This window comes from Mirounga leonina, unplaced genomic scaffold, assembly GCF_011800145.1.
Source record: "Mirounga leonina isolate KUSES-001 unplaced genomic scaffold, KU_Mleo_1.0 Mir_418, whole genome shotgun sequence".
Classification (NCBI taxonomy): domain Eukaryota; kingdom Metazoa; phylum Chordata; class Mammalia; order Carnivora; family Phocidae; genus Mirounga; species Mirounga leonina.
In genome coordinates, this window is record NW_023270739.1 from 4,233,341 (window position 1) to 4,258,571 (window position 25,231).

At 52.3% G+C, this 25,231-nt stretch overlaps 1 protein-coding gene across 3 annotated transcripts; it reads right to left on the reverse strand.

The window, feature by feature from the left end:
* Positions 1-41: 41 nt before the first annotated feature.
* TEF (TEF transcription factor, PAR bZIP family member) lies at positions 42-24,921 on the reverse strand. 3 transcript variants are annotated; one of them, XM_034987424.1, is made up of 4 exons: positions 24,745-24,921; positions 9,710-10,027; positions 4,829-5,049; positions 42-3,642 (listed from the first exon to the last, which is right to left on the reverse strand). In XM_034987424.1, exons 1-4 carry the CDS (start codon positions 24,845-24,847, stop codon positions 3,427-3,429), a joined length of 858 nt encoding a protein of 285 aa, XP_034843315.1. In that variant the 5' UTR covers positions 24,848-24,921; the 3' UTR covers positions 42-3,426. The 3 variants fall into 3 exon arrangements, with proteins under 3 accessions (XP_034843315.1, XP_034843314.1, XP_034843313.1); XM_034987423.1 differs by lacking the exon at positions 24,745-24,921 and adding an exon at positions 14,717-14,904; XM_034987422.1 differs by lacking the exon at positions 24,745-24,921 and adding an exon at positions 14,207-14,420.
* Between the last annotated feature and the right edge of the window lie 310 nt (positions 24,922-25,231).

Sequence of the window (25,231 nt, forward strand, 5' to 3'; positions counted from 1 at the left end):
CGTGGGAAGAGGGGAGGAGGACAAAAAAGACAGTCCCACAATTCTCATCTCAAAATATTTAATTTTGTTTGGAAAAGGACACATTCCCGGCTTCCCTCCCTGCCACATCACTCCAGCCTACCAGCAGCGACACATTCGCACGCACACACGCACATAAGGCCAACGGGCTACGGTCTGCTTCTGCCCTCTCCCGCTGGGCAGAAGGGGTTTCCTCCTTGCCTCCTTCACCCAGCAAGGGTAAAGGGGAGAGGGGCCCGCTGGAATGCCGGCTCCCAGGGGAGGACGCAGAGCCCCACACACTCTATCACATGCACTTAGAAAAATAAAACCAAGTGGTGTTCTGGCATCCCCAACACCGTAAGATAGCAATATCCACCTGGAAGTCATCTTTGCCATTTTCTAGAAAAATTTATTGCACTTAATTAACAGATGTTAAAGGAGCTCTGGGGTGGGGCTTTGCCACAAAAACCAGGGGTTCCTGGCCCTTTGTGTTACGGGGAGCAGAGCTCCCAGGGCCGTGGATGGAGAGCTGCCCAGCACAAAGGGGCCCTCCTCTGCTGGTTCCCAGGCCTGCCACCCCACCTCAGGCTGGAGGACTGTATGAGCTGCCTGCCCAGGGCCCCAGCAGTCCCCCTCAGCAGGGCGATGCTTATCCAGAGTCAAGGGTCACTGCCCAGTGCTCTCCCCAACCTCAGGACCCGGACAGGCAAACCCCTTCCTTTGGCCAAGGGTAAGAGTTACCCAGGTCCTCCACAAGGTGCTAGCCATCATGAAAGCTCTCTCTAAATATATGTATTTCTATTTCTAGATATACATTTATTACATGTATATTCTTTCAACATTCTAGCTCATTCATGATTTGTCTGTTCTGAGGTTGCAATGAGGCTGCCACGAAGCTGAAGACAGGGAGCTTAGGAAGGCATGTGCTTCCCAAGCGATCATAAACTGACAGGAAGCCATTTATGCTGGCTTCCCTAGCCTCCAGTGCTCCTTAGATGTCAAAGATCTGAGCCCAGGAGCTGCACTCTTTGGCTGTCGGCCCCAAGGAGGGAGTCAAGGAGACTCCCAATTCCTGACAGATACTGAGCAGGCAGCAGCCCTCTCCTGCTCCAAGCACCCGTTTCTTAGGCCTGGGAAGGAGACACGCTTTACCTGAGCGCTCCTCTTCCCCAAAATGTCAACCTTCCATGGACCCCTCCCCTTCCTGTCCCTGCCAGGCTCCTGGCTCAAAGGAGCTCTTCTGAAAGAGGCCAGCGGCCACACTCTTTCCAAGTAAGCACTTTGGGAAGGAACCAGACACCCACTGCCCAGTGGGGAGGAAAAGGAGGGCACCGAGCAGGCAGAAGGTGAGACAGAGAGGAGAGACATCAGCCATCATTCCACCCGCTGCGGGGGGAACATGGACACCAACCAGAGATTAAATGTCCATCCTTAAAACAAAACAAAACACAACATAAACCGTATACTTTCTCACCAAAGAAAATGAAGAGCGTTTAAGCTGGAGGCTCTTCTCCCAATTACAAAATGAGAACTGCCCTCTTGGTGGGTAGCCAGACCAGACAGAGAGTGTCCGGGCGGGCGAGCTGCCCAGGGCAGGACACTGACATGCCGGATGCAACGGCCCTGTTGTGGTTGTAAGAGAGTGAGAGTGAACACGGTTTTATAGAACCACAAAGTCAAAATCAGGAGGGAGGGGGTCGCCTCCCTTGGCCTCAGGGACCCTTGTCAAATACCCGGAGGGGCAGGTGTGCAGGTCCCTGGAGGGCTGTGGCATTCCCCTGGGGTGTGGTCCATGGCCAGTGCATGGTTTCCCCCGGTCTTAACATCTGCTGTGAAAAGTCTTTCAGGGTCAGGGCCCGGGACTCGGAGCCACCACTTTAAATAAAGCCAGTGGTAAGCACAACAAAGTGCGCCTGTCGCCTCTGACCCCTCTTTACCACAGGCTACCCGCCCTGAGCAAATAAATACACCCATCTCCAGGTGCCCCAGCTGACCACAGTGAGCAGAGGCTTCCACGGCTTTCCTCAACGAATCTTCCAGGTACAGCCAAAGGACGACGGAGTCCGCCGACACAAGAGGAAGGAGCAGCTGGGAGGGACTGGAGCCACAGCTGCGAGGACCTCTGCCCTCCACACGACAGCTTGGCTCATGTGGGCGGCTGGTGTCTCCTGGGGACGCAGACGGAGGGGCCCCTAGCCCGAGTGAATGGCCCAAGAGCTGAGCTGTGACCCCTGCAATCCCTCACCGGGTCCTGCGGGCTGACACTCCGGGCAGCTCGCATGGGGGAGGGATCCTGAAGCAAGAATTAGGAAGCCCTCTTCTGTTTTTAGGGAAAGTGGACTCTAGCCTGGCCCACACTGGAGAGCAGAGCAAGAAAACAGGGGAACTTCTTGGGAAACGTGCCCCAGTTCTCCACCCACAGTGTATGGGGCCGTGGAGGCCGGTTTTCTAAACACCATGCGATGGGGCATCCTGGCTCCAGGAAGTTAAGCTTCCTAGGCGAGTGGGGGGGGGGGTTCCTTTTAAATCCAAGGTCTGAGCATGATCACTGGGTGAAAAGAAAGAGCAGGCTCCAAGGCCCAGTGTGGTGGGACAAAGAAGTTTCAGGGGGCCTCCACGAGTGGCCTGGAGAAGAGGAGATGAAAAGGCCTCCCTCTGCACTGTGGTCAAGACTCGGGAGACCAGCCGCCCTGGGAGTCCCTCCTCCGAAGCAGATGAAACATGGGGAGAGCCCCTCACCAGGGCCTCCTCCCTGGCTTCCAGGCCTCAGAGCCACAGGAGCAAAGGGGTGTGGGAGCGAAGAACAGCTGGGTGCACTTTGGCTGCAGGCCCCAGACCCACACCCCATCCCAGGCTGTGCAGAGACCCTGCTCCTGTGGCCTGGCCCCCTCTGGAGGAGCTGCTTTGTCTTTCTACCTCTGAGGGAGATGGGAACGGATGTGTCTCTTGAAGACTTTCTGGGGAGGGTGAGGTGGGTGACAGACACGCCCCACCTGGAAATGCGCCCCGCTACCTGAGAAGACATCGGGCAACAAGGATCATGACTCGTTCTGTGCAGACAGGCTCGATGGCCCAGGCCGGAGACCAGGGGAGAGTCAGGGAAGCCTGAGCCCCCTGTGAAAGGAGCTCTGTACCCCAGAGGTCCCCTTCCGATTCAACTGGGACACCCAAGGATCGAAACTAAGGCTGATTCACCCGTCTACGTAGATTCTCTCGCACCCCCACTGGTGAGGAGGCCGGCCCCCCAGAGAAGTCGCCACGTGCGCTGGCCATGTGATAATGAAGCTTGAACGTGAACGCTCCTGGAGCAGGTGTGCCACCATTCGACCGTGACGAGTCATAAGTCTCCACGCGTGCGTGGGGTTTCAGGGAGCCCCCAGGCAGAGGTCTGAGGTGCAGGCAGTGCTGCCCGAGCGGGGGCACGGGTTACAAGGGCCCGTACTTGGTCTCATACTTGGACACGATGGTCTTGCACTTGCCCACCTCCTTGCGCAGCTCAGCCACCTCCGTCCGCAGCGCCGTGTTCTCCTTCTCCAGGAAGGCTGCCCGGATGGTGATCTGGTTCTCCTTCAGGCGCCGGGCATCCCGGGACCGTTTGGCCGCTACGTTGTTCTTCTTGCGTCTCGTCCAGTACTTTTCGTCCTGTGGGGAAGTGTCCTCTGTGGGTCTCTCCTCTTCCCCCATGAGGGAACCCAACCTTTCCCCTCCTACCAGCACCCAGCACCCCAGATTCCTCTTAAAACTCATCTGGTGCAACCAGCCAAAAGCTTGGACCCCAGGGAAGGAGCTGCATGTGCCAAGGACACCGAGGGGCCCTAACCTTTCCCCAGGAAGGTGGAATCAGAAACAAAGTCCTTGGTTGGGATGTGCGGTGGAGGGAGGGGGTTTTGCTGATTACCGGCTCTGGGCTACTTCAAGAGAAAGCACTGTCCACCCCTTGCCTCACTTCGGCATTTTGGTCGTGGCTAAGGGCCTGTACCCTGCGTCCAGCTCCCGGAGTTTAAATCTTAGCTCTGCCACTTCCTGGCGGTGGAACCGTGTGAGCCCCTTAGCCTCTCAACTGTCTCCTGTCCCTCATCTTCATGATGTGGGATAGTAACAGTGACTCCAGCACAGAGCCGTCTGGGGAATAAATGAGTTACCGTGTACAAGGGGCCTATGACAGTGCCCAGCATATGGTAAGGACCACACAAATGTCTCCCATCTTCACTGTCACGGTTACTGAAGCCTCAGAAACCTCCTGAGAGGTGGGAATAGTTATTCCCGCTCTACGGATGAGGCATCTGAGGCCCGGCGAGCTCTAGGTGGCAAAGTGGAGTTTGAACCCAGGTCTGCCCAATTCTAAAGCTTGGATGAAATAGGTTCCTTTGAGTTTTTCATAAGAAAGGATGGAAAGACTACAAAATCCTCCTCTCCCTCCCACTCTCCGAGTTCCTACAAAAGCATCAGCTTGAAAGCTGCTTGCTCCTCCCTGGGGATGGCAACTTACAACTATCTTTTGTCCTTCAAAGCAAGGGCTTGTTCAACCCCAGTTCCTGTGGCCTAGTGAGCTCTTGCCCGAAGGCTGGGCCAAAGCCAGGGAAGTGGGAACATCACCACGGTGGCGGCCGGTAAGAAAAGACAGAAGCTACAGGGAGTCACACTGGGGCCAAATGTTACCTGACTCCCCTTCTTTCTACCAACTGCTGCAGGATATGGCTCTGTGCTCTGAACTCATGCCTTTCTAAACAGTGTCCACAAGGAGAGAGGGTCCTCCACATAAAATCGAATGGGAGGAAGCACAGCCCCTCAGCTCTTGAACCTTCATTCATAACAGATATCAGGTTACCTTCTGCTCATCGGGGACAAAGACCTTCTTGGCCTTTTTGATCATGGGCTGGGGCTTCAGGTCCTCCTCTGCAAACTTGTGCTTCCGAGGGTTGAAGAGCTCCCCGCCAGGGACACTGGAGAGGACCAGGTCAGCAGGGTCAGGATTGAAGTTCACATCCACCTCCACACAGTTGGGGTCAATGGGACTGGGTGTCTCCCTCTCCTTTTCTAGGGAGGACTCTGAAAGACACAGAGGCAGGTGGTCCTGAAGCAGCCCCCTGGACAGCAAAGACTCACGTCCCACACCCAGACACCTGCTTGAATCTCAAGGTTGCACCAGCCTCTGCCACTTGCAGGGAAGAAAAACCACAACAGCATCAGCCTCCAGGCTGGCATAAGTGATTCAACTCAAGAACACAAATATGGAAAGAATTCTTTCCTGTAGGAACAAAATGCTCAAAAGCAAACAGAGGCTCTCGAGAAAGACAGGATTTTCCGATTGTTTTTTTCCCCCCAGAAATGTTAAGCAAAACATTAAATCATTATACCCCCTTAACTTCCTGCAGTTTCAAGTTCTCAAATAATGAGAAACAGCTGAATTTCTCTGTGAACTATTATGGGCTAGGGACACAGACTGAACAACGAAATGGCTTCCATTTTTGAATCCGTTGAGGCAGATCAGTCAATGTGCTCATTCAGTCTCGGGACAACTCTCAAAGGCAGACAGGTGTTAACTTTATTTTACAGATGAAGAAACTGAGGCTCAGAGACACAACCTGGTTGTCCCAGGGTCACACAAATGGTAAGGGACCGAACTACAATTTGAGTCTGGGTCTGGCTGACTCTGAATCCTTGTTCTTTGCCACCCCTTTCCGGCTTTGTAGTGGACATTGGATTAAAGGCACTTTCAGAATTCAAAGGTTGTGCATTACTAGAGATAAGTTATAAAAAACAAATCAACATATCTTTGGCCTACTCATTCAATGCTACTGATAGGAGTACACAAAATATTCGGTCAACAGGTATTTGTCAAATATCTACCATATGCCAGAAACTGTCCTTGCAAAGACAAAAGTGCACAAAACAAGTAAAAATCATTGCCTTCGTGGAATGTTATTCTAGCGGGGGAAGGCTGACATTACACAAGATAAATTAAAAATATCTACAAGAGTGTTGGATGCCGTGTGGCTATTTGGGAGGAGAACATTTCAGAGTGAACATCAAGTGCAGCAGGATGTGCACAGGCAGGCAGTGGTCTGCAAGAAACAGAGAGGCAGCCCCAATGTAGCTGAAGGGGAAGGATGGGAGGAGAGAGTAATAGGACAGGTCGAGAACATAAAATACAGTGCTTTTAATCCCCAGAAAGCAGTGGTTTTCAACAGGGGGTGATTCTGTCCCACAGGAGACATGTGACCACACAGGGAAGCGGGGGTTCTGCTGGCATTCGTGGGTAGAAACCAGGAATGCTGCTAAACATCCTGTAATGCACAGGACAGTCCCTCCCTCCACCCCAGCAAAAAAATGATCTGGTCCAAATGTCAATAGTGCCAGTGACTTTGACTTTTTCCCTGAGATGGAGAAGCTCCTGGAGGGTTCTGAGCAGAGGGGTGACATAATAGGTTTCACCGGATCGTGCACATAAACTCAGTGGATCCTATTAGGGGGGGTTAATTACTAAAAGGGCTGAACACCAGGAGAGTGAATGACCAGGGACCCATGTGGTAACTGTGGGAGCACCGCAGCTGCCAAACCCTACACCCGTGAGACAAACAGCCAGGGTGCCAAAGCCCGACAACTAGGACTCCCGCACCCTGCTGGGACGGGCAGCCACGGCTGCAAACACTTTCTACATTGTGTGGCGGAACCTACAAAGCCTGAATGTATACGTGTCTGATGACCCAACCCCATAGAAACGCACAGATGTAAGCACCAAAAGACACGCATGTAAATGACCATAGCAGGGCTGTGCATAACCTAAAACTAGAAATGCCTCAAACGCCCATCAACCATAGAATGGATAAACGTGGTATGATCATACAATGGAATCACTCAAGCAATGAGAATGAGAAAACTGCTATAGGTACGACATAAATTTCCTCACAAATTTGAGGAAAGGCAGCTAGACAGAGCATACATACTACTTATGTCTTTCAACAGAAGGAACTGAAAAATTAAAGAGAGGGAATTCTCCTTTCAATTCTACCATGTGTACAATTCTTCAATATAAAACTTTACCTGCATTGTGGTTTTCTTCTGCCACAGGAGTATTCCATAAGTATGTTTTGTAGATATATTTTGTTAGTGTAAAGAGATTCTGATGCCCCCATAATTTATATGTGTATTATAATGCTAGCTACAGGCACCTATAAATGTCAGACTATAAACATAATTATAATAGGCAAAACAAACATAATACATAATATACACATATATACAACATACCATCCCATGCTTCTTTGGTGATGGAAATAAGGATAGTGATTACCTCTGGGTAGTAATGACTGAATTGGGGCCACAAGGCATTTCTGGGATACCAATAGTGTTCTATACCCTGATTTGTGTGGTAGTTACATGGGTGGGTTCACTTTGTGAAGATTCATCGAGCTGTGAAATGGGCACTTCTGTATGCCAAACTTCATTGAGAAGGTTTACTTAGAAACAAAATGGGGCGCCTGTGTGACTCAGTTGGTTGAACTTCTGACTCTTGGTTTTGGCTCAGGTCATGATCTCAGGGTCGTGGAATCAAGCCCCATCTGGGGCTCCATGCTCAGCTCAGAGTCTGCTTGATATTCTCTCTTTCCCTCTCCCTCTGCCCGCCCCCACACTCTCTCTCTAAAATAAATAAATAAATCTTAAAACAACAACAATAAATCAGAGGCAAATGACACCCAGATTGCCTAAGGTATAAAATGAGGACTCATTTCCAGCTCTGTCCCCTTCCCCCACACGGACCCAGCCTTCCGGGACACAACCTGATGAGCACAAAAATGAGCTGCCTTCAAACAAGAATTCAGCTGGAATCAGCTGAAGCCTCTAGATCGAATCAGTTTACAGGAGAAAAACAAGGGGCAGAGGAACATGTTAAATGGCACTGTAGGGATATGGTCAGAAAAATCTAGCTTGTGCACAACTCTACAGGACCAACGACTCAGTGTCTTCAACAAATAAATTGCAAAGAAGAAAAAGAGGGGATCCCACAGATTACGAAAGATTTAAGAGACATCACTAAATGAAATCTGTGCATCTTGTTTGGATCCTGATTCAAACAAACTGTAAAACAGTAACATTTTTAAAAAGATTATTTATTTGAGAGTGTGTGCGTGCGTGCACGGGGGTGGGCAGAGAAAGAATCTCAAGCAGACTCCCCAGTGAGTGCAGAGCCCAACATGGGGCTTGATCTCATGACACTGAGATCACGACCCGTGCCAAAATCAAGAGTCAGACACTTAACCGACTGAGCCACCCAGGCGCCCCTCTAAACAGTAACGTTTCTGAGACAACTTTTTGGAAATTTGAATGCTGATGGATATGTTGTCAATTTCTTATGTAAAATTGGTATTTTTGTTATGCTTTTTAAAAGAACCCTTACATTTTACGTACATACTGAAATATGCACAGATGAAATGATATAGTATCTAGGATTTTATTTTACTTATATTTTAAAGATTTTATTTATTTGAGAGAGAGTGAGAGAGCACAAGGGGGGGTGGGGAGAGGCAGAGGGAGAGGGAGAAGCCAGCTTCCCACTGAGCAGGGAGCCCGACGTGGGGCTCGATCCCAGGAGATCATGACCTGAGCCAAAGGCAGACGCTTAACTGACTGAGCCACCCAGGCGCCCCCAGGATTTGATTTTAAATAATGAGGTGAGAGACTGGAAGAGGTTATGGAATACAAGATTGATTATGAGTTAAGAATTATGAAAGGTGAGTGATGGTTACATGAAGGTTCATATAGTAGTCTCTTACTTTTGTATTTGAAAGTGCTTCCATAATAAAAAGTTAAATAATAAATAAAAATAAAGCATGAGAATTCCTTGGGGGTGGGTCCCCTGGGTTCCATACCAGCTCCTGGGATCCTTCCTGGGAGCCATCAGCCTGTGTGCCTGTAACTGAGCCTGCAAAAAACCTTGTAGGGTTCCCTGAGACAGAGGCCATGCCTCCTCTGAAGGGTTCGTGTCCAAGCGGCATGAAAACCAACCCATCCACCCCAAGAGGTAAAACAGAAAAAGGACAAGAGGCTAAAGGAGGAGTCCCGGAGATGATGCTTGTCCTGGAAGCAGGAACGCCTTCCCCGTGCCAGTGCCTAAGCAGTACGTGGCTGGGGGGTCAGGCATCTGGCTTTAAGTGCTGCCTCCGCTACCTACCAGCTGTGTGACCTTGGGCAAGTTACTTCTAGTTTCCTCACCCTGTAAGAAAGGTATCAGAGTATCAATCTCATAAGGTTCTCGTGAGGATTATGTGTTAATGCCTGGCATGGAGTAAGTGCTAAATAAATGTTAGCTGGTATTGTTGTTATTATTATTAGTAGTAGTAGTATTATTACTACTGCCTGAGCTGCCCAATAAGCTGTGGCAAAGTGCATGCAGACGGAAAGAGCAGTGCTGAGGAAAAGCAGCACGGGATTTCTATTCTGTAAAGTCTCAGACTGGAAGGGCTCACTCCACTGTCCCAGCCATCTGCAGCACGCCAACCCACAGAAAGGCCCCGGCTGCACTGATGTGGCTGCTATTTTCGTCGCCAGTCTCTGGGGACTGTGCGCAAGGATGGGGTGCAGAGGATTTCTCCACACTGCAGGCCCACCGGGACCTCCTCTGAGAGAAGGGCCTCACTGGGTGTATGGGCTCAGCAGCCCTCAGTGGGAACGGGGCTTCTCTGGATGGGCCGGGTGGCCAGGCACCCACCTGTGCTGGACGCGGTTTCAGAGGGCTGAAAGACGGCAGTGGAGGAGGATGGTGGGGATGCCGTGGAAGAGCTGGCCGACTCCTTCCCTTCCAGCTCGGCCACAGGCAGCAGCAGGTTCTGGGCCAGGTGGGTGGGGCTGGCGGGGATGCCATTCTCCAGCAGGAACTCATCCAGATCCATGTACTCCAGGTGGAAAGACTCGCCGTCGTAAGGGATGGTCTTGTCCCAGATGGGGGGCATGAGGGAGGCTGAGACGGCCATGGTGCTGGCTGCCGCAGCCTCGTCTTCCTCCAGCTTTTCCTTCCCTTTTTCTTTATCTGCAGACACAAAATCTGTGCTGAGACACCACACAAGAGGGTAATTCAATCTCAGGAGGTGAGCTGTGCACCTCTCGGGGCTGATCCTCTCCATCTGAGCCCTGATCCAGCCCATCAATTTCAAGAGCCCACTCTGCTCTCCAGTTATAACCTGTTGTTTGACCCAGGCCCACTGGTCTCCTTTAGAGCTGGCAGTGTGGCCTCACCCATGCCTGGGCTTCCCAGAATGTCCTTCGCAAGTTCTGGGGCCTGATGGGGTCCCAGGATTAATTCAGAATAGGCTGTGGGACTGGCATCTGCAGGAGAGAGGCTTCAGGGAGGAAATGGAGTTTCTGATTATCTTAGTAATATTTTAGGAAAGGATATTTTAAGATTCTTCAGACCAAGAACTTTCGTGTTCTCCTGTCCTGTTCCCTCCAGCCACACTTCTCCACGGGAACCCAGCCTAGGGCTTGAATCCCAGCTTTGCCACCCACTTGCTATGATGTGTGATTTTAGCCATGTTACTTAACCTCTCCCAGCCTCAGTGTACTCTACCATAAATAAGGATAAAGTAGCCTCTTTGGTGGAGATTAAAGATAACACATTTTTTTAAGATTTTTTATTTTTAAGTCATCTCTACACCCAATGTGGGGCTCGAACTGGCAACCCAGAGATCAAGATTCACATGCTCCATTGACTCAGCCAGCCAGGTGCCCCTAGAGATAACATTTGAAAGTGTCTTGTAGGGTTCCTGAACACAGCAGGCATCCGCTATTGCTGTGAGCTCACTGAGGGCAGGGACTATGTCTGATTCATTTCTACATCTCAAGGACCACTACAGGAGCAAGCTGAGGGGAAATGTGCATACTGAATGAAAAATGCTGGGTTTGCAAACTGACTCCCTTTAGGTTTATTGGATAGAGAGGGCTTGGAGCTGTCTTTTCAGGACCTTTTTCAGAGCAACCATTTCAGGAGACCTCTATCCCTGATTAAGCAGAGAAGACTGAAGGCAGGTTTTCTGGGAAGGACAGGGGGTGGAGCTGAAGAAGAAAAGACTGTTCCAAAAAAAAAAAAGCTCGTTCCCATTCAAAGCAAAACTAATCAATTAGTGCGAACGGGTTCCCACCTAATTGTCTCAGCCCAAAAGCTATGCACGTAGGTATCCAAGAAAGGGCAAATTAAGAAAAAAGGATGAAAGAAATGTGACAAGGTTAGAAGGAAATCAAAGTGACAGGGAGGCTAATCAGGGAAGTGGGAGATAAAATCATGACAAGTTCATAATGGGCTTTCAAACTGAGGGAGACAACTTTGAACTCTGGATTCTGAAGTAAAAAAAAGAAATCAAATATGATTATGTTGGAAATAAACCAGTCATGCATGGACTCCTAGACCACAGCCAGCCAAAAATCAGCCTGTTGGTCCAATAAAAATGGACACACCCAGTGTGTTAAAAAGGTGCAACTTTTGACAAACAGAATTTGGTCATAGCTTCTAACCTGAATTGTTGCAACTACCTACTGTACCAAGCTTTGTTTTTTTTGTTTTTAAAGATTTTATTTATTTATTTGACAGAGAGACAGCGAGAGAGGGAACACAAGCAGAGGGAGTGGGAAAGGGAGAAGCAGGATCCCCGCTGAGCAGGGAGCCCAATGAGGGGCTCGATCCCAGGACCCCGGGGATCATGACCTGAGCTGAAGGCAGACGCTTAATGACTGAGCCACCCAGGCACCCCTGTACCAAGCTTTGGTTTAAAACCAAATGGGAAGTAAGAAAGCCAAGCTCTGGTGGGCTGGGTGGGCCAGATGGCCTCCCTGTTCTCCTCCTCTGAGATCCTGACTCTACATTCTGTTCAGAAACGACTGTGACCCATGTTGGGTGGGATCATGGGGCTCAAAGGAGGCAGGAAAAGGGAAGAGACAGAAAAACAGCCATACTGAAGGACAAGGAACAATAAGTTCCAGGTTTTACCTGATGTAAGCAATGAAAATATGTATTTTTCAAGTTTTTATTCTTTTAATTTATTTTAAAAATTTATTTATTTATTATTTATTAAGATTTATTTTAGAGACAAAAAGAGAGCACCAGCAGGAGGGGCAGAGAGAGGGAGAAAGAATCTCAAGCAGATGCCACGCTCAGCGGGAGCCCGATGCCAGGCTCGATCTCAGGACCCTGAGATCATGACCTCAGCTGAAACCAAGAGTCACACGCTTAACCGACTGCACCACCCAGGCACCCCTAAATTTATTTATTTATTTATTTATTTTCAAGATTTTATTTATTTATTTGAGAGAGAGAATGAAATAGAGACAGAGAGAGCATGAGATGGGGGAGCGTCAGAGGGAGAAGCAGACTTCCTGCTGAGCAGGGAGCCCGATGCGGGACTCGATCCCGGGACTCCAGGATCATGACCTGAGCTGAAGGCAGTCGCTTAACCAACTGAGCCACTCAGGCGCCCCCCCTAAATTTATTTTTAAATAAGCTCTATGCCCAACGTGGGGCTTGAACTCAAGATCCCAAGATCAAGAGTTGCATATTCTATTGACGGAGCCAATCAGGCACCCCAAGAATATTTTTAATCAGTGTTTTCATAATTTTTAAATAAATTATAATCAGAGTTTTAATTATAAGAGATGATAAAGGACTAGGCCCATCGCACAGGTCACAGGGATGGACATCACTGGTTGCCAATGATACAGTAAAAAGCACCAGACCAGGCTGAGAGCTGTAAGGCTTAGCTAGGTGACCTTGAGAAAGCATCCTCACCTTCTGAGCCTCAGCTTTCCTCATCTGGGAAGTGGGGATAATATCTTACAGGACTGCTATGGAAGACTAAATAAGATTATGTCAAAGTGCTTTGTAAGCACTGTGCAAATGTAAGGTAGAATTATTGTTATCGATGGTTGATACTTGGTAATCTTGAAAAAGAACTTGAGAGATGTGTACACCTGTTCCAGCATCTTGTCTCATCCGCACATCTGGAATAAAGCACTGCCTTCAAAACAAAGAAAAGGGTCTGGGCACATGAGGTTCCAAAGCAGGAGGGGAGAGCCTGGCCTTACCTGATGTGCTGAAGCTATTTATAACACAACAGTGACAGCCACAGAGATGGGAACCTCAGAACACACCCAGGAAAGGAAGAAAAATAGCATTTTTTAAAAAGAAAATTAATTCTTCAAGACAGGTAATTCACAGAAGGCTTACTCCTTCCCAAATCCTTGAACTAGCACTGATGGTTCTTAGAAATTCAAAGATCTCAGACTGCAAGCATACCTTAGTGCACCTAAAACCTCACAATAGGTGGCATTCCTCCTGTGCCCTGAACCTCATGTTCTCAGGCCAAAAAACAGGGCCAAACCTGCTTTCCACACAGTCTCCACGGACCTTTGTGGCCTAGGAAACAAGGCGCAGCCCAGCCCTGCTACAGTGGCCCCAAAGTCTAGGGTCAGCCCCAAACAACGGGGTGAAGGTGCCACAGTGGCCTCATTCTGACCCTCATCCCTCTACCTGCCTCGCCCCAACCTCCCCCTGGGAAGGCACCTCGAATCCCTTCTCCTGACACCCCTCCCCCACCTCAGCAGCAGAAAATCTCCTGTGTGTACCGAGTAGCTGGGGATACGCACACGCAGGGATGAAGAGAGGTCCTCCTCCCAGAAGTGGGGAAGTCCATATACAAAGACAATCCGCCACCATATATCAGGGCTACTCAAACTTTGGTGCACTTTGGAATCACAGAGGTGGGGGTGCTCCTTCAAATGCGGATTCCTGTCCCAGCAGCAGCAGATTCGGTGGGCGAAGGGTGGGGCCCAGGAACCAGCATTTTAAACTAGCATCCCAAAGGATTCTGATGCAGGCATCCCCAGAGAAGGCGCCCTGGAGCGTCCTTTAATTGGCAGCTACGACCCCCATCGGCCTCCTCAGGAACCCCTACACGTCGCGGGCGCCGTGAGGCTGCCCGAATGAACCCCCTCACCACGACCCCCACCCCACCCTCTCCCTCCTGCCCCTTCCCCGCAACCCCCATATGACCTAGACTCTCTCCAGTCACCCCAACCTTCTCTTCCCAACCCCTTGCCTCGCCCTCCAGGCCCCTCCGCAGGACAACTACACCCTGACCTCGGACCTCCCCGGCCCCGCCCTCGCACGGCCCCGCCCCTGCAGAAACCCCGCCCCCAGGCGCGCTCAGACCCCCCCCCTCACCGAGGCGCGCCTCCCGCGGGGGGTTCTCCATCAGCTTCTTCAGGACCAGTGGGAAGGAGCCCGGCAGGCCCCTCTCCCCAGCTGCGCGCCCCGGGCCCGGGCCCGGCCCCGCCTGCGGCTCCACAGGCGGCTTCTTCCCGCCGCCCGCGTCCGACATCGTGCCCCGCGCTCTGCTCGCGCGCCTCGCCTCCCCCGCCCGCCCCCCGAGATGGGCCGGAGCCGTGCGACCCGCAGCAGCTGCCGACACGGGCAGCTACTGCGCAGGCGCCCAGCAGCACCCCCCCACCTCCCTCCATCCCTACCCCGCCTGCGGACAGGCTCTGGCATATTAATTATTCATGAGGCCAGGCCAGCTTCCCCGGATCGCGGCTTTGGATTGGTCTGCCCTGTAAGTTGGGCCGGCGCAGCCTTCCGGGCCGTGATTGGTTAGGACGCCAGGGTTAGCGCGGCACGTGTGGGGCCAGGTGAGGAGCAACGCCGGAGGCCCCGCCCCGTCCGCCTTTGTGTCACCTGATTGGCGCCTGCTGGAGTCGGTGTCATGAGCCCTCTTCGGCCGCAGCCCCTTACCCTCAACCTGCGGTCTCACCTTTGCCTCCCTCTTCATAACCCCCGCCCTCCTCCCAGACCACCGCAAGCGTTCCCTCTTCCCTCTCATCTCAATCTCTCCACCTCCCGGACGCGCCACCGAAGGGAAGCTGGGCAGGGCGTGGTGAGGCCGGCCGGGGGAGCCTATCAAATCGCCCGCTCGGGCCCCGCGGCCGTTCCCCCCGCGGGTCACGTGGAGCCGCAGCCGAGTCTGGTAGCGGGGGGAGGGGGAAGAGGAGGAAGGCGCGGTGCAGCCAATGGAGGGCGGGGGCGGGGCCCGGGGCGGTGCACGAGGCGTAGCACGTGCGAGGCTGCGGCGGGGAGGGGAGGGGTGGGCCTTTTTGTTCCGGGGACTCTGCCCGGGGTCGTGGGACAGGAACGCAAAACCCAGCGCGCACCCGCGACGCAGAGGTTGGCTGAGGGCAGGGCCGCAGACGGCGACCTGCCCTACCCGTTGGGTTGGCCCGAGCTAGCTTGGCCGCTCCTGCCGGGGGGGGGGGGGGGGGGGGGCGGTTTGGCGGGACGGGGGTGTCAGGTTCCCCACTGTTCCCGGTTTCTGGCGCGGGTGTGGCAGCCAGATAAACACAAGCGTGGAGGGCGCATTCTTGAGGCCCGCGGGTGGAGAGAAAGGGCCGGCCCTGCGCCAGGGCCCGGGTACATGCTTCCGTCCTCCCACTTACTAGCTTACGACCTTGGGAAAGTCCAGTGGCTTCACTTGCGCCTGCTTCCTCATCCATAAAATGAAGGGGTTGGGCTAATCTGTAAACTCCTAAACGGCTCTGCAATTCTGTTCCTCTCTAGGACTTTCCCTTCCTTTTCCTAAGGAAAAACGAAACAAAACAAGATTCCTTTACACAGAGTACCGATTACACACTTTGTGGGCGAACGTCCTCTTAAAACACAAATACTCCCTGGGAATGCCTCAGGAAACCTGTGAAAGTGTAAAATGTGAGAGGGTACACAAATGTGGGGACGGTAGAGGAAGCTAATCCCAAACGGGGCCCAGAACTTTGTACCTCATTAGAGCACAAATCACACTCTGCTTTGCACCCAAACAGTACTAGACTCTCCCTGTCTAAACTTCCTGGGTGGGGGCGGGGGCTTTGGCCTGTTTATCTGGTTTCTCACCGACGAGCCTGGGCCTTCCAGTAGTCAGACTGGGAATGGTAGAGTGCAGTCCTTGGTGCATGGGGTAGGTGCGTGACCGCCAACACCCGCCTAGCTGAAAGCTGTCCCGCAGATGCAATCAGAATTTTGCTGGGAGTTGAGGAAAAAGAAGTCGGGCCCCTAAGCAGGCCTGGAAAGCAAGAGGTTTGAAGGGATTCTGGGAGATGGCTGGGACAGGCTGATGGCATCTGACTCCAAATTCAAGTACCTACTGCTGCACCCATTACACTTGGGTTACGTTCTGGCTCATACCTCCAGCCAATTGCTTCACATCTCCAGGCCTCCTTTCCTGGTGTGTCAAAGGGAGGTAGGACAGAGTCTACCTTTGAGGTTTCCATAAGCCAATGCACTGCACAATTGTAAACCGGCAACAAATGGTAGTTTTCGTAATTTTTACTAAAACTCATGGGTACAGATCAACAAATGGTAGTTTTCATAATTTTACTAAAACTCAGGGGTACAGATCTGCATACAACTCGTGGTGTATGCCGATTCTCTGTTTGGTAGAAATACTAAATTGTGCACAGAAAATCTGTTGCATTGTGAACTTATTGGTGGGAATTATGTATATGGCTAAACAAAGATATCTTTAGGGGGTGCCTGGCTGGCTCAGTTGGTGGAGCATGGGACTCTTGATCTTAGGGTTGTGAGTTTGAGCACCACATTGGATGTACTTAAAAATAAAATCTTAAAAAAAAACCAAAAAGATATCTTTAGGAGAAACGGACCTAGAGGTTTTCAGAAACAAATTTCGGAGTAGTCCAAGGAAACTGGCAGGAAGCTTTTTCAAAAATGGCTGGTTTGGCCATGGAGAGACTTGCTGCATTAGAATTAAATGTCTATTTTCATGGCTAATGTGACATTATTGAAGGGGAAAACAATTTTCAAGGTATTAGAGGAGGATTTGCAATAATTTAACAGTGGAAAGTTAAAACATTTGTTTATAACAAGGGTGGGTGTAGTAGGAAGGAGTAAAGATTCAGACTTCTTTGTAAGCTAGTTATCCAAAAGGCATAATGCCAACTCCATTTACCACCCAGCCCGGAGCAACTAAACTAACAGGCAAGGGACACTTGTGAGGAGCAAGACAAGCAGGTTGGGACTTTAAAACTCAGCTTTGGGCGCCTGGGTGGCTCAGTTGGTTAAGCAACTGCCTTCAGCTCGGGTCGTGATCCTGGAGTCCCAGGATCGAGTCCCACATCGGGCTCCCTGCTCAGCGGGGAGTCTGCTTCTCCCTCTGACCCTCTTCCCTCTCGTGCTCTCTATGTCTCATTCTCTCTCTCTCAAATAAATAAATAAAATCTTAAAAAAAAAAAAAAAACAACTCAGCTTTGAGGGGCGCCTGGATGGCTCAGTCGGTTAAGTGTCTGCCTTCGACTCAGGCCATGATCCAGGGGTCCTGGGATTGAGCCCTGCATCAGGTTCCTTGCTCAAGAGGGGAGTCTGTTTCTCCTTCTCCCTCTGTCCCTCCACCTGCTTGTGTTCTGTCTCTCTCAAATAAATAAATCTTTAAAAAAATAAAACTCAAAAAAAAAAAAAAAAATAATAAAACTCAGTTTTGATTCTAATCTCTTTTCGTGTCCTGACACTCCCCAGAAAGGGTTTTTTTTTTTTTTTTTTTTTCTTTTCTCCTGGATAACCACAGGGTAAATGGTGTGTCACAAACACTGCAGGAACATTACAAACATGTCCTCTCTCGTGCTTGCTTGTAAGCTAGGAGGTTAGCTACGTTGTGGACTGGCAGCATTCAACAGCACCACCCTGGAGGCGGGGTGAGAGCCATTACATTCTGGGCTTCCTTCTCTAGCTGACCAGAGAAGAACCGTGGCAGCCTCTGTCTACCCCGTCTCCTATCAATAAAGTGGGAATAACAGCGTGGCCTCACCCCTTCCCATAGTGGAGGAAAAGATGTTGTGAGAATTAGCTGATTTCCATAGTGTATGTGAGCCCTACGAAGAAAAGAACTCCACAAAAAGAACATGTCATTACATGGTTAAGACTTTAAAGGTATGAAGTGGTACCACAGTGTTCTTAGTGGTAGCGTTTCAACGCAGTGACTTTTTGAGGGAAACATGGTTGTGGGGGGCAGGCATGGGTGGGGTCTCCTCCCCTCAGCTGCTGACTAGCCCCCTGGCCTTGGGCAAATGACTTCTCCTAAGCCTCCTGTTTGTCACTCAGAAACCGAGGTGGATATGCTTACCTCACAGAGCGGTTAGGAGGATAATATGTGAGAAGCAATCTCAAGTGACCACCTGAACAGTGTATGTCATGGAGTGGGTGGGCCACTACCCTTCCCCTTCATTCAGGTTTTGTTGGGTCAGGAGTAGAATTATTTTGGGAGGCTGGGTTCTAGAGTCAAAGCTACAGCAGAGAACACGGATGTGAAATATTCCATTTTCCAGAGCTAGACTGGCTCTGAATTCTCTTTAGTGCTTCAGAAACCTGCTAACCAACCCAAATTAAAAACATAATTGAGGGGTGCCTGGGTGGTTCAGTCGGTTAAGCGTCAGTCAGACTTGGTCTCAGCTCAGGTCTTGATCTCAAGGTCATGAGTTCAAGCCCCTCATTGAGCTCCACACTGGGCTTGGAGCCTTTTTTAAAAAAAAACTTACTAAAAAAACCCCAACTTAATTGAGCATATGCAGAACAAGTGCCTTTCATTAAGCCACAATGCTGATTCAGAGTATTATTATTTAAATTTGCATTTCAGAGGAGCTGTAACTCCAGCACGGGAGCCTTTGGCCAGATACCCCCACAAAGATCCATTTGGCCACATAGTCAGCATCCAGTAGGACAGCACCTCTTCCAATCTTCTGACTTTACTCAGCATAGTGTGTGTGTAAGAACAGGACAATGAGAAGGCTTCCATTGAGCTCTCACAAAGCCCAGTTATCTATGGGCTTTGCCAGTACCCAATGCAGGAGAGCACAAAACTTGGTTCAGGGTAGTAACTCCGTAAATATTTGTTGGCTCGCTTTGTTGGCAGGGCTGGTAGGAAGGTTGACAAAATCTTTCAGAGCCAAGTCCTATACATTTGGAACATTATTAACATTAAATAACAGTCATTGTGTTGATTCATGGTGGAACCTGGAATAACAAACGTGAGCCATCCTTAATGGCAAGTCCCCCAGCACAAGCCTGGCCCACAACTCGCATACCTGTGGCTGCATGGTTCTGGGCTGTGGCTTGTACCTTGGTATCAGTGTGTTCTAGAGGAGAAGTGGTGGGTGGAGGCTCTTCACTAACTCTTGCCCATCTCTTCAATATGAGTTTCCTGTTTGGCTTGCCTCTTGTCCACTCCCAGGGTTCAGATTACAGACGGAGAGCTGCCCCGGGAGTGCCATTTCCAGAGAAGCCATCACCTCCAGCCTCTGCCACGTCTCAACAGCCACTGACAACCACGGTTTCTCCAGTAAAATCTGCATTGATGGTGCAGTGGTAGGGTGTGGGCTCTGGAGTAGACCATCAGGGTTTAATTCCCGCTTTGACTACTTCCCTAACTGTGTGACCTTGGGCAAGTTACTTAACCTCTCTGTGCCTGAATGTCAAAAGTAAACAATTCAGGCACGCTGCTGAGAACAGCACTTGGCACCTAGCAAGTGCTCAGTTGAAGTTAACTCAGCCTAATTGCATAGTGGGGTGGGGGGCAGGGATAGGACAGCTTCACTCTTCTTTAGGATCTTCAAGGCCCTGCAGGTTCTCCCCTCTGCGGGTCTGTCTCTCCAACCGCACCTCTTCCTTCTCTCCCTCCCTTGCTCACCTTCGGCAGCCACAGTGGCTTTTATTCCTCAAATACGTGTCTTTCCTGACCCAGGAAAGGGCCTTTGCAGGTGCTGTTCCCTCAGCCTGAAAGTTCTCTGTGTTGCTCACTCTCCCTCACTTTCTGGGCCTCTGCTCCCATGTCACCCCCTCGGAGAGGCTGGCCCTGACCCTCCTCACTGCTGTCAGTCTCTCCCCACTGGAATACAATCACAGGCGAGGGGGCAGTGTTTGGGTCATTCACCCCCCGGGGCCGGAAGTGTAGCAAACACTCACTAGGCGATTGGATGACTGAAAAGGTCCTGGGGAAAGGAGGAGCCTGGCCACGGGCAGAGCTGGGTTGGAAGCCTTGATAAGTATGTGGCCTTCCCTTTCCTGAGCATCTGTCTCCTCATCGTGGAAAGGATAATCATACCTCCCTTGCAAAGCCGCTTCACAAATGGTAACCAAAAAGCTCACACTCAGGAAAGGTGGCTCTTAGAATTAGGATTCATTCCCGTGGCAGCCTAGCCTTGGGTCAGGCTCGTAGAGATGCAAAACCATCGGCAAGGGCCACCCCTGGACACGACTGTCAGTTTCTGGCACGCGATAGGCATGACTTGATCACATTGCTCGGATCGATCGGTGATGGTGGGGAACAAATAGGAAAGAAGGCTCTGAGGCGCTAGCGGGGGAGCCAAGAAGAGAGGCTGGTCCACACACTGGCCCCGAGGGGAGCTGATCCCTCTGAGTGCATTTCCTCACCATTTAGAAGTGGTAGGATTAAAGGAGCTAACGTGCCCAGTAACGGTGAAGTCCCCCCTCCCCCTCCTTTTCCCTGAAAGCAAACTTCACAATTTCTCCATTTCTCTCTGGTTCCGCCAGGCTGGGAGTGGAGGCAACCACATGGACTTTTCCCGAGGCCAAGCTCAGGACAGCCCAGGCCGCACTGAGTCTAGCTCTTGGCCCGCTTACCTGAGTCCTCCGAGGGGAGGACGGCCAGGCCCTTCCTGTGCTCCCCTGCCTCTGCCCTAGCAAGTCCCACTGGGATGCGGCCTATCATTCAGCCCCTCCTCTGGTCAGCACTGCGGGCATGGGTAGCCACCGACAATGGCACTGTGCCCCCGGAACCTCAGCCCGGGTTTCCAAGGAGACAGTCCCGGGTGCGTGCGCGCACGCGCACGCTCCCACAAACTTGCAACATCCAGTCCTTTCAAGGAGAATATCCGCGGGAAGGAGGGTAGAAAGGGGAATGGAGGGTCAGATTGCAAATGTGATGTTGGTGGAAGGAGCATAATGCCAGGCCCAGCGGCTCTTTGTCCCTCACAGAGAAAACAGTGTAGTACTTCACAGTTTGCAGAGGCTTTCCCAGAGGATAAGTCAGCCAATCCTGGCTTTGTACCTTGTACAGATTGGGGGTAGGGGTCTGTCAAGGATACCCTGGCTGGGGGCGCCTGGGTGGCTCAGTTGGTTAAGCAACTGCCTTCGGCTCAGGTCATGATCCTGGAGTCCCGGGATCGAGTCCCGCATCGGGCTCCCTGCTCGGCGGGGAGTCTGCTTCTCCCTCTGACCCTCCCCCTCTCATGCTCTCTGTCTCCCATTCTCTCTCTCAGATAAATAAATAAAATCTTTAAAAAAAAAAAGGATACCCTGGCTGGGTGGCCCACAAGTGATTCTAGCCAGAAGCTCCCTGAGGTGGGGACCCTGCCTGCCCAGCTCCAAGTGAGGGCCTTGTCCCACTTCTGGGTGTGGGTTCATGCCCATGGCTCCCTGCAAAGGAAAGGAGGCCTGAGCGACCAAAGCTGGCAGAAAAGTGGGGGGGGGGGGGGGCAGCCGCTGAGCACAGCTGAGGCCCCATGGGTTGAGGGAAAGATAAGATGTAAAGATGTAACGGTGTGGTTGAGAGAAGCAGGGTCCTTCCAGAAGCTGGAGAGGAAAGTGAGAGATAGAATGTGCCACCTGGAACAGAATCACCTCAGAAGAGGATCCCCCAGAAAGAGCAGGGGTGGAAACAAGAATCATCCTGAGGGATCAGGAACCAGAGACGGAGGGGAAAGTGAGTCAGGACTTGGAGTACAGACCCCCTTTTTTGCTGGACATGGATTTGTCTGTCCTCAGGAAAATCAGTCAAACTGTTGACCAGAGTGAGGGGCCACCAGGTGGCCATTGTGACCTGAAGCCAAGGGAGGCTCCAGCCTGGTCAGCTCTGCTAGAGAAATTCTGCTTGACTAGGGACAGGAAAGAAGTGGAGGTCTGTGCAGGCTGCTAGGGGACCCGGCGGCAGCAAGAGGGAGAGGGGTCCTGAGGCTGGATCTCCGGGGGCATCTCTGAACTAGAACATGGAGTGAGAGGCTGCAGGGAGAGCAGGGTCTTGTGAGAGTGCACCTGGGATTTCTCACACTCTGCAGGGGTTGCTTCTAAAATTCCCTCACACTGGACCCAAGATATGCTCTGCACGTGACCCAAATGTGTGAAGAAAGTGGGGAGTTTGTAAATAAGCCTCAGTCCCCTGTGCAGAAACCACCCCTTTCACACCAAAGCAAAGGGTGAGCAATCCTGAGGGCAGGCCTGCTTTCTGGGGCAACTAGCTGTTTCTCTCATCTTCCTCCCATTGAGGTCAGATGGCAGGGTCGGGGGACCCAGGGGGAGAGACCTTATAAAGTACTTGCTACATGACTGCTGGAAATTCTAGTTCTGTGTAGTATATGTATTCTTTTTACCAAGGGATATTGGTTTTCAGGTAGGTACATTTATTTTTATAAAAGATATGGAGAGGGGCACCTTGCTGGCTCAGTCTGTGGAGCATGTAATTCTTGACCTCAGGGTTATGAGTTGGAGCCCCACGTTGTGTGTAGAGATTACTTAAAAATAAAATCTTAGGGCGCCTGGGTGGCTCAGTCGGTTAAGCGACTGCCTTCGGCTCAGGTCATGGTCCTGGAGTCCCGGGATCGAGTCCCGCATCGGGCTCCCTGCTCGGCGGGGAGGCTGCTTCTCCCTCTGAACCTCTTCCTTCTCGTGCTCTCTGTCTCTCATTCTCTCTCTCTCGCAAATAAATAAAATCTTTAAAAAAAAATTAAAAAAAAAAATAATAAAATAAAATCTTAAAAAAAAATGCTGTGGAAAGTCTGGGAGCTTTGGACAGTGGTGATGGCGGGTTTGGGGTGAGGTCTTTGTGGGGTGCACTAACCCCTTTAGGTCTTCCACCTTCATCCCCTCATCTTATCTACCCATTGGCATCTGTCATTCCCATGGGACCCCATGCTTCTGACCCTCAGTGAGATGCCACATGGGGAAGTGATAAGAGGTGGCATGAGGCTCTGCTTCATGACCCTTGGACCAACCCAGCCATACCAGACAAACTGATCTTCAGTCAGAACTCGTCAGCTCTTGGGAAAGCTCTGCCTGAGAACCTGGGCAAGTCCCCGCAGTGCTGGACCCCGATTTTGCCCACCCACAGTAAGCACTGGGGACTTTCCGGCAGTCAACAGGGCTCAGGGATCAGCTGGGAGCCAGTGGGCCGCAGCTGCTGCCACGTTTCAAAAGCTTTGTTATCCTGGTCCAAGGAGCAGTGCCCCGAATCGCCCCGAGAACACTTTTCTGCCCAGCTGAGAGCTGTCCTTGCAGAGCTGCTGTCCACCCAACTGCTCCCTGTGCATGCGCTGGGCCATCCCGAGGCACCCTACTACCTTCCTTGGGTGTCTGGACCCAAAAGGGAACCCTCTGCCTCTAGCTTTTGGAAGGACTTCTAGCATCACCCACCCACACGGCCCTTCAGAGACGGCAAGAAAGTCAGCTGCGGTTCATCTGCCGGGCTAAGTTGAGGGTTTCCTGAGAAGATGGGCTTCTCTTGGTTAGCAGCTGGGGTCCTGAGGCCACAAGGGCATAGGAACTCCTTCTCGGATGCCCGCCTCTTGGGGGGTGGCCCCGTCTGGCCCAGCGTTCAAACCACAGGGTGTGGTCTGAGGGGCCTGGGCCCAGAGCTCTGTGACAGAGCCCGCAGGGACCCTGCCCTGAGCTCGGGGAGCCACCTTCCCCCCTTGGGCAGTACCTCCTCACTCCCCACGGGGTGAGAAAGAGGGCAGGGCCTGTGGTGTCTGTCCTCAGGTTCTGGAGTTTGGGAATGGCTAAGAGTCCTTTGGAAGGAAGTCCTGGGGGGACAACTGGGCTCTGGTGATGAGACAGATCAGGTGCCAGCACAGCAGGATGAGGGCGAGCCCGAGAAAGGTCCCCTGAGGGGACACGTGGGGCTCCTAAGTCAGACTCCGGCAGCCTCGGACGGCTGGGCTCCTTTAAAGGCACATGTGGGTTTTGAGCCCCTGACATCTTAGAACAGAAGAGATTTGGAGAAATGTGGATCGGGAGGGAGCACTCTGAGCAGGCTGGCCCCCACATCTAGCCATGGCTTGCTACTCAGGCAGAGCTCAGGAGACACCTGGTGCTGGCTGCTCGCTCTGCCCCCCGTCCACGCCCTCCTCTGCAGGCTCCCTGGCCCCGTGTTTGCCTGTGTCTCCTAGGAACTGGGGCCGCGAGCCCGTGGTCCTGTTACATAACAGCTTCCATCCCATCCAGGGGTTCAGCCCTCCAGCGAGCGGGAGCTGAAGCAGGCGAAGGGAGGAAGGAGGGAAGGCTCTCCTCCAGGCACAGGAGACCGTCGCTGCCAGTCCGCAGCCACCCCAACACGCAGAGGGAGGGAACTTAATAAACAGCGTTCGGTGCATTCTCTCAGCAGGGCGCTCTGGTCCTGCCCTCGGCCCACGTGAGCACCGCACCTGTCAGTGGCCACACGCTGGCCGCAGCTTCCCAAAGCCAGCAGGCCTGGGAGGCGGCCCCTGAGTTGCAGTGGCGCTCCCCACTGTGTCCCTCTCTGCACCCAGCCCTCCTCCTGCCCAGGAAGGGGCCAGGGGCAGACCCCAACCGGGGACCCTCCCCAGCTCGGAGATGCCCGTCCTGCCACTGTGCCTGTGACCGCATCCCGCCCCCCCCCCCCCCCCCCCCCCCCCCCCCCGGCACATGGGCAGCCAGCCAACGCAGGCCACCCCCGTTCCTACCTGTCTTCTTCTCTGGCCAAGGCAGAGAGTGCTCCAGCAGGGACTTGAGGACCTCAGGCATGTCCATGGCAGGGGCCACTCCAATCCGGTCGCAGCTCGACATGGCCCGGCAGGAGGTGCTTGCTCGGGGAGTTCAGAAGCTGCTCGAGATGCAGGAGCTGGCCCGGGAGCCGCAGGCTCTGGAGGCGGGCGGGGCGGGAGCCCGAGGCAGCCAATGGGCAGTAGGGGCCCCGGCCCACCCGTCCACCCCCGGCTCGGCCACCCGCCAGCTCGGGCTGCAGCCAGGCCTTCCCTTCCCGCTGCCTGGCAGGGCGGGCCTGGCCCTGCGCCAGCCGCGGCACGTGGAGCCACCGCGCCAATCCCCTCACGGAGAGCCCGGCCTGTTACCTAACTTTGCAAAGGGAAGTTCTCCCCCAGGCCGGGAGCCATAACCAGGGCCTGCCAGGTGAGAACAGTGAGAATGCTCCACGCCCACAGCAAGTGTGCC